Here is an 8,191-nt window from a genome sequence, read left to right as displayed (position 1 = left end):
TATAAATAAATTTAAATTAAATATTTTAATACAAACCAAATTTATATATATTATATATTATATATATTATATATATAAAAATATATATAAATAATATATATATATAAAATATATAAGAATATATAAAATGTAATATATATTATATAAAATTTGTAATTATAAAAATGAATATTATAAATTTGTACATATATTTTTCAATTATAAATCTAGTCTTTACATAAATCATGGTTATATTTTCGCGCGTAAATTTATTTATTCTAACTAATACTTTTCGATCTTCAGCCATTTGTCGAAAGTTTAAAAGTGTGAAGTTTAAAAGTTTAACTAAACTTAATTGAAATTCAATATGTGGTCAACAAATTTAAATACCAGTATAAATTCTGATGGTGGATTTCTGAATAATACTCGGAAAGATGGACAAGGTGGAAATATACAAAGAGTACAAACTCTTATTCCAGTTACAATAAAATTGTTACATTCTATTTCTCCTATCGAAGACCCAACATTTTGGGGCATTAAAGCACGTATATTTACGTTTGTTGGATTAATACGTAATGTTGAAGAAACGGCAACAAAAATATCATATGATATTGAAGATGATACAGGTTTCGTTTAAATAGTTACATTTTTTTTTTTATGTTTTTTCTTTTAATTCTTTATTCAATTTTTAATACGTTCAGGTACTATAACTGCACTCAAGTGGTTAGAGGCAAATAAACAAGAAACAGATCGTGTAGCAGAAGTAAATACATATGTTCGTATAGTTGGTATGCTTAGAGAACAAAATGATAAACGTCATATTTTAATTTTACGATTATTGCCATTACAAAACTTAAATGAATTAACAAATCATATTCTTGAAGTTATTCATGCTTCATTGAAAGCTGAAGCAAAGCTTAATAAAAACAGGAAATTAAAAAAGAATACTACAACAAATGAAGTATCAAATGAAGATGATCTTCATTATGGAATGTCATCACAACAAAGTTTAGTTTATAAAATTATTTATGCACAAAATGATACTGAATGTGGTATTGAAAGATCTGAGATTAAGAAAAAAGTTCCAAAATCAATTTTATCAGATGTAGATAATATCATAGAATTTTTAGTTTCTGAAGGTCATATATATACAACAAGTACAGATGATCATTTTAAAACAACTTAAATTATATAAAATACTATAAAATGTAGTTTTAATTAAATTAAATCTTATAAAATTTAAGAATTAAGATTATTTGCATTTATTTAGAATTCATTTTATTTTTGTAATATTTTATAATTTTATTATAAATTCACAATAAAAAAAAATGAAAATTATCTGATCTATTGATAGTATTAAAACTATTATTTATTAAAAAATATATACATAAATTTGTATTATTTAAAATGTATTATTGTATTATTTATAATAAACATATATTGAAAATTTGATATATAAAAATTTATAATCTTTATTTTTTATCCATTTTTAGCAAAAAAATTCAAAATATTTATATATTTATAATTAAAGTTTTATTTCATTGAAAAAATTATATCGTGCAAACTGAAATCCTAACCTATATATTTTACAAAATCCTTAAATTTGATAACCTTAAACTTCTCTCAAATGTGATTCAACTTTTAATAATTGAGGTTAGACAGAGGTTATTTCATTTAATATTAATTTAAAAACGATCAAAATGAGATATGGACAACTTGTAATGGGACCAGCCGGTAGCGGAAAGGTATTATATTTTTCTTTTTCTTTTTTATTTAAATTTATAATTTTAAAATGTATATTATGTATGAATAATGTATATGTATTTTATTGAATTGCAATTATATTTTATTAAAAATGTGAAAATAAATTTATAGTTATATTAATATAATGATAAAATGATATTTATATTTTTTTTTAAGTATAAGTTATGTATTTTATTTTATTTATATTTTTATTATTTTTATTATTTATTTTTATTATTATTATTAATGTATAATTTTTTTTTTACATAGTCTACATATTGTTCTGCTATGCAACAACATGCAGTAGATGAAAGGAAAATAATAGAAGTAGTAAACTTAGATCCAGCAGCAGAATATTTTGATTATGAACCTTTAGTTGATATAAGAGAATTAATTCAATTAGATGATGCAATGGAAGATGATGAATTAAGATTTGGACCAAATGGTGGTCTTATATTTTGTATGGAGTAAGTTCATGAAATAAATTGTTTTGTAAGATATAAAAATTATAGATATAAGATACAAAATTTCTCATTAAATTTTACTATATAGGTATTTAATAGAAAACTCATCATGGTTAGAAGAAAAATTAGGTGATGTGGACGATGATTATATTATTTTTGATTGTCCAGGTCAGATAGAATTATATACACATATGACAGTCATTCGTCAGTTAATAACAATGTTACAAAATCTCAATTTTCGTATATGTGGAATATTTCTAATAGATAGTCAATTTATGGTTGATGGATCAAAATTTTTATCTGGTACAATGGCTGCACTTAGTGTAATGATAAATTTAGAATTACCACATATTAATATACTTAGTAAAATGGACTTATTATCAAAAAGTGCAAAGAAACAACTAGACAAATATTTAGAACCTGATCCACATAGTTTATTGGCAGATATGGAGAAAGATCCTTGGAATGAAAAATATAGGAATCTTACTGAAGCAATAGGAAGGCTTATAGAAGATTACAGCTTAGTACGTTTTTATCCATTAAATATCAAAAATGAAGAAAGTATTGCAGATATTAAATTAACAATTGATAATATTATTCAATATGGAGAGGATGCTGATGTTAAAATTAAAGATTTTGATGAACTTATTGAAGATGATGATAAAGATACAAGTTATAATACAAATACATAAGAATGATTTTACTCAATAAAATATTTTTATAAAACATTCTTTAAAATTTATTTTCTAATACCTGTGAGATGAAAATAATGTCAAATAAAAAAATTTATTTCATTAATTTAATTAACGTTGATTTACGAAAATATCTGTACATAAAAATAATAAAATATTTACATTATAATAATTCATCGTTCTAAATGTGCATTTATCGTATTAAATACAAACATTAGACATCCAAATGTCAATGTTGATCCATGAGCAACAATAGCACTTCCTTCCCATCCCTCTTCTAAATGATTTTTATTTTTTGTCTCTAATCTTGTTGAATTACATTTACATAATACTTTTTGATCTTCTATTTGATCTTGAGACAATAATTTTTCTTTTATAATAGCTTTTACTGCATCTGTTGTTTCTTGCTCTTTACTCATTGATTGCAATTTATCATCAATTTCTTCCTTTACTTGTTCTATAACACCTGTGTAGTTACAAGAATAAAGTACATTATCAACCACTGTTCCATATTCACTATAATTTAATAATTCATAACGTTTGGTACTCTGTAAATAAAAAAATATAAATAATTAAGATAATATTATGTCCTTAATGTCCCTTAACATTTAACGAAATTAACGTTAAAATAATTATTATCACCTCATCAAAGAAAATAATAGCGTGTTTTGAGGATGTAAAATTACAGTTACCATAATTAGATAAAACTAAATCACAATTTGGACCACTTCCAATAGTTAATGTTTTATGAACCATAAAAGCTGGTGGTTTAGGTTTGTGATTTAAAGAAAACAATGCTGCTCTGGCTTTCATTTGGCAATTAATTATATCATAATTTTCTCCATCTGGATCTAATATTTGTTCTAAACGTTGTAATGCCAATATTTCCAAAACTGGTCGTTCAAGTAACTGTATACCTTCTTTTACATCATAGCCATATTGTTCTGCATAATATTCAGTACTATTATTATCATCACATTTAATTTCAATTGTATTTTTTTCTTCTATTTTTTCTTCTTGTTTAATACTAATTTCCATGCTATTTGTCTCTTCTAAATTAATTTCTTCTTTTATTTCATTGTTTTCTTCAATTTCATTTTCTACTTCCATTAATTCTCCCAAATTTTGTACTTCTGTATTTTCTATTTTAGGAGATTTATTATCATTATTTTCTATATTTTGCATATTTTTATCTTTAATCACTGGTCTTATAACAGCATCATGATAAAATTGTATAGGATCTAATTCTGGTGGATGTTCATAATGAAATTTAACAGAACACGGTACCTTTACTCTTGTACGACCTTCTAATTTAATTTTTGTACGAAAAAGTGGATTTGTTGCACGTGCTTTCCGCAAAAAGTCCAATTTTACAGCATGTTGATCTATACGTTGATTAGCATATTTGTCCCAGAGTTTAATACGTTCTGTTACTCTACATGATGTTAATAAATTCTGATCTATGAAATGATTTGGATGATTAGGACACATCCATCTTCCAATTGGAAAAGCTGTGAGTGGTGGGTCTAAACAGTCTTGATGAAAATATAATGGACAATAATCACATGCAATTAAAGGTGCTTTTCTGCAACTACGACCACATTCAAAGCACAATCGTGCTGGCAAAGGTACCATTAAATTGTTATCTAAACAATGACTTTTTCCTACTAAGAAAAAAATATTTTATAGTTAAAAATAATTTGTATAATAATTACTTATAAAAAATTAATAATATATACCATTATTACTTCCACTTTGTTGCTTTCCTCTTCTACCTGAAACATAATCTATTTTATTACTACCAGGAAACATAATTGGTAATTGCAATTCTTTAGGTAATTCAAATTCTCTGGGATTAACTAAAGATGCTGCTAAAGCTAGCATTTCTAATGCAGATTTTTTTTTGTTTTTTTCATTTCCTTTATTATCTAAAAGATTTCTTTTTGATGCACAGCGACAAGCATAACACAACCATTCTCCATTAGGAATATCTGCCGGATCCACAGCTGGATAACTAAAATGATTATATAAATAAGATTTAACAATTTCAAAATAATATAAAATATATTTCAAAAATAAGAAAAATTGATTTCCATTTCTTTTATTTTCAAATATTTAAACTCACTGGCATTGTAAATGATATGATGCAGGACATTTGTCACAGCATATAAGTTCTCCTCCATCTCGACAAGCATCACAAATATCACGATTATGACCACGTCCTCTTCTTTTAAAATATGGATGCTTTTTTTCTTCCTTATCTTTCTTATTTTTTGCTGTTTTAGAATCTTCTGATACAGGTGGTGCTATAAGAGCTTGAATTTGCTAACAATATAAAAATTAAAAATTGAAGTCAAATATTTAAAATATAAATATAAATATATTATAAATATATTTACAAAATTATATGCATGATATAATTTTATATATAAATTAATTATATTTTTTTCATTTATACTTACTGGCATTAAACCACCAACCATTGGAAAACCATATTCTACAGTACCCATTTTAAAATTAATTTTTATTTCTTAATAATATAAAATTTTCTTATTGCTAATTAACATTTGTTTAATTGTAAAGCATACATTTATTCTTAATTCTCATTTTTCATATATAAGTTGGTTATGTTTAAAACTTAGAAAAACAAAATATTAGATATGAAGATTGTATCCCTATAAAGGATTGTAGATTGTGCTGCCTCTGAATAAAAATTCAAAATTTGAAAAAAAATTTATTTAAATGATATATATATACATATATGTATATATATATTTATTTATTTATTTGTTATTTTGAATTACAAATATTTTAAGTTTTCATGATAATTATTATTCTTATATCATAATTGTTTAAAATAATTGAAATAATTTTAAGTATATATGTATATACATTTATATAATGTATAAGTTTTGTTAAGTAAAATTTTATATTTATATAACAATTTTTATATTTAATTTTTTATTATTTTAATTGCATTAAATTTAAATAATTCAATATATATAGATATTATGAAAATATTATTCATCATCAAGCATTGTTGCGAGGAAAGTTAACCAAGTTGTTATAATTTATGATTATATATCTCAAAATATTTAAAATTATTAAGACTTTAATTGAAAATATAGGTGCATTTTATTAATATTTGAATAGATAAGATTATTTATATATTTCAAAATTTTAAAATGTTTCGAATATCTTTAAATAATTTAATTAAAAGACAAATACATGGAAATGCAGAAATAATAGAGAAGTGTAAAGAAATCATAAACCGTAATCCACGAAATTTAGAACGTTTAAGAATCGCCAGAAAACCAATAGGTTATGTCCTTGATACACGTAAAATTACATTTTGGCATAAGTAAGATATAATTATTATATTATTATAATTATTATGTGATTTTTTTTTTCATTATAACCTCAATAATATTTTATATTAAAAAATTTTAATTCATATTTTCTAATACTTTCTAATTTTATTTTTTTAATATTCATATAAAATAATATTCATTAATATTCATATATCATTTTAAAAATTTATTTAGACTCGAAATATATAGCACTCAGCGTAATATTATAACAGAAATACATCATTTTGAAAATGGTCCTATTATTACAGTCTCAAGTAAAGAATGGGGAATAAAAAAACAATTATTTAGGTTTGTATATAAGTTTATATATAAATTCAATTATTGATACTTGATATATATTTAGAAAATATTTAAAATTTTTTAATTTTTGAATATAAATAATATAACCCTTTTTATTTATTGTAAATTGTAAAGTTATAGAAATTAAAAAAATATTAATAAATAAATATGTTAAAATATAAAATAAAAAAGTTTTATAAATTTATTTTAATATTTTAGCACACACGATGCTACAGCCTACAAATTTGTAGGACGTGTGCTTGCACAACGTTGCTTGGAAAGTGGTATATCTGAAATTTATGTTAACGATTCAATTGTTATTGGAAATAAAGTACAATTACTATTAGATACATTATCAGAATGTGGAATTTGCTTAAAAGAACCAGAAAGATATAAAGTTCCAAAACCTGGTATATTTGTTCATCCAGAGAAACCTTGGGAAACATATGAATAATTTTTAATTATATATGTGAATGTTATATAATAATAATGAATGTATATGACAATAAATTTAAGTTANATTATTAAACCAAAATATGATATTAATTTTTCAACTTTGATTTTTGATTTACCAGATTTTTTTAAAATTATTGAAACATATAACAAAATATTTAGGAACACAATTTTTATTTTAATATTACTTATTTTTATTATATTTATTTTAACACAAATATGTAAATTTGTACAGTATACATTATATAAAGATAGTAATAAATAATGATTATTTATTAATATTAAATAAAATATAATTTATGATAAATATAATAAATTTAATATAATAATAATAAATTTATAATGCTTAATAATGTTAAATATAATTGTGCAGGATCACTATTACAATATATAAATTAATAATAATACTACAAAATTAATAATTAAATTGATTTATTTTGTAATAAAAATTTTTTTTTGCAGATATAATACTACATTGATAATTATTATTATATCATAATCACTTGATCATTTTATTATCAATTATTGATAATAAATTATCTAAGTATCTCAAAAAATTTATATCTTTTATTAATTTTCTTTTATAATGAATATGAAACCACACAGATTTTGAATTATGTAATTTAGATGATATGATTAGATATTTTGAATATATTATATATTAATTGACTATTGTATATAGTGAATAATATATATTATTCATAAAAAATTTGTATGAAATTCATATGTATTTTATTGATTAGTTTTTCATTCAAAAGTAAATATACAAAAAAATAATAATATAAATAAAAAATTAAAAGTTTAATTTTTAAAAAAAAATTGATTATCATGTATTTTTCTTTCCTTATTTTATTAAATTTATAAAAAAAATTTTTATTTATCGAAATTTTATAGAAAATCCTGCACACATATACCTATAGAAAATTAATTTATATATTTAATCTTAAGCAATAATAATACTTTTCAAATTATAAATTAAAATTTGAATTTTGAATACTGATAATATAACATTTTTCTAACAAAATTCATAATTTTTAAGATATTAACTTTTTAAGTTTATTTTATTAATTATTAAAACGATAAAACTATTTATATTTATTTGTTCGTCAATTTTTAAAAGAATCTATAATAGCATAAAATAAAAAATTAATATATATTTCGAGTCAAATGTGATATAACATAAAATTTTCTAAATGATGATAAAAATAAG

General features: G+C 21.2%; 4 protein-coding genes across 5 annotated transcripts in view; 3 read left to right on the top strand and 1 right to left on the bottom strand.

Annotated features, from left to right (window-relative positions):
• The window catches only part of LOC102672916 (replication protein A 32 kDa subunit-like), a 1,825-nt gene extending 591 nt beyond the window's left edge, over positions 1-1,234 (top strand). Inside the window, exons 2-3 of the mRNA XM_006609459.2 lie at positions 342-605; positions 681-1,234. Of these exons, the coding sequence (XP_006609522.1) occupies positions 347-605; positions 681-1,165 (744 nt within the window). The 5' untranslated portion in view covers positions 342-346 and the 3' untranslated portion in view covers positions 1,166-1,234. The remainder of the gene's footprint in view (positions 1-341; positions 606-680) is intronic.
• A 294-nt stretch (positions 1,235-1,528) lies between these two features.
• LOC102673048 (GPN-loop GTPase 3) lies at positions 1,529-2,916 on the top strand. Its single transcript, XM_031515123.1, has 3 exons — positions 1,529-1,724; positions 1,993-2,189; positions 2,275-2,916. Exons 1-3 carry the CDS (start codon positions 1,680-1,682, stop codon positions 2,876-2,878), a joined length of 846 nt encoding a protein of 281 aa, XP_031370983.1. The 5' UTR covers positions 1,529-1,679; the 3' UTR covers positions 2,879-2,916.
• On the bottom strand, positions 2,910-5,622 carry LOC102673184 (PHD finger protein 12). 2 transcript variants are annotated; one of them, XM_006609461.2, is made up of 5 exons: positions 5,341-5,622; positions 5,004-5,203; positions 4,618-4,892; positions 3,521-4,545; positions 2,910-3,426 (listed from the first exon to the last, which is right to left on the bottom strand). In XM_006609461.2, the coding sequence occupies exons 1-5, from the start codon at positions 5,386-5,388 to the stop codon at positions 3,052-3,054; spliced, it is 1,923 nt and encodes a 640-aa protein (XP_006609524.1). In that variant the 5' UTR covers positions 5,389-5,622; the 3' UTR covers positions 2,910-3,051. The 2 variants fall into 2 exon arrangements, with proteins under 2 accessions (XP_006609524.1, XP_006609525.1); XM_006609462.2 differs by having other exon boundaries at positions 3,521-4,542.
• A 207-nt stretch (positions 5,623-5,829) lies between these two features.
• Positions 5,830-7,047, top strand: LOC102672328 (39S ribosomal protein L18, mitochondrial). The gene is made up of 3 exons (XM_006609454.2): positions 5,830-6,239; positions 6,424-6,537; positions 6,748-7,047. Exons 1-3 carry the CDS (start codon positions 6,064-6,066, stop codon positions 6,980-6,982), a joined length of 525 nt encoding a protein of 174 aa, XP_006609517.1. The 5' UTR covers positions 5,830-6,063; the 3' UTR covers positions 6,983-7,047.
• Positions 7,048-8,191: the final 1,144 nt, after the last annotated feature.

This window comes from Apis dorsata, unplaced genomic scaffold (assembly GCF_000469605.1).
Source record: "Apis dorsata unplaced genomic scaffold, Apis dorsata 1.3 scaffold_56, whole genome shotgun sequence".
Taxonomy (NCBI): Eukaryota; Metazoa; Arthropoda; class Insecta; order Hymenoptera; family Apidae; genus Apis; species Apis dorsata.
Note: the sequence above shows the minus strand (reverse complement) of the source record. Positions and strands in the feature narration are given on the sequence as shown.

Excerpts from the sequence above, each read along its gene's own strand:
- LOC102673048 (XM_031515123.1), top strand. The coding sequence starts at position 1,680 with ATGAGATATGGACAACTTGTAATGGGACCAGCCGGTAGCGGAAAG. Across the intron at positions 1,725-1,992 it reads GACCAGCCGGTAGCGGAAAG|TCTACATATTGTTCTGCTAT; the intron begins GTATTATATTTT and ends TTTTTTACATAG. Across the intron at positions 2,190-2,274 it reads GGTCTTATATTTTGTATGGA|GTATTTAATAGAAAACTCAT; the intron begins GTAAGTTCATGA and ends TTTACTATATAG.
- LOC102673184 (XM_006609461.2), bottom strand. The coding sequence starts at position 5,388 with ATGGGTACTGTAGAATATGGTTTTCCAATGGTTGGTGGTTTAATGCCA. Across the intron at positions 5,204-5,340 it reads TGGTTGGTGGTTTAATGCCA|CAAATTCAAGCTCTTATAGC; the intron begins GTAAGTATAAAT and ends TTATATTGTTAG. Across the intron at positions 4,893-5,003 it reads TCATATCATTTACAATGCCA|TTATCCAGCTGTGGATCCGG; the intron begins GTGAGTTTAAAT and ends TAATCATTTTAG.
- LOC102672328 (XM_006609454.2), top strand. The coding sequence starts at position 6,064 with ATGTTTCGAATATCTTTAAATAATTTAATTAAAAGACAAATACATGGA. Across the intron at positions 6,240-6,423 it reads AAAATTACATTTTGGCATAA|ACTCGAAATATATAGCACTC; the intron begins GTAAGATATAAT and ends AAATTTATTTAG. Across the intron at positions 6,538-6,747 it reads ATAAAAAAACAATTATTTAG|CACACACGATGCTACAGCCT; the intron begins GTTTGTATATAA and ends TTAATATTTTAG.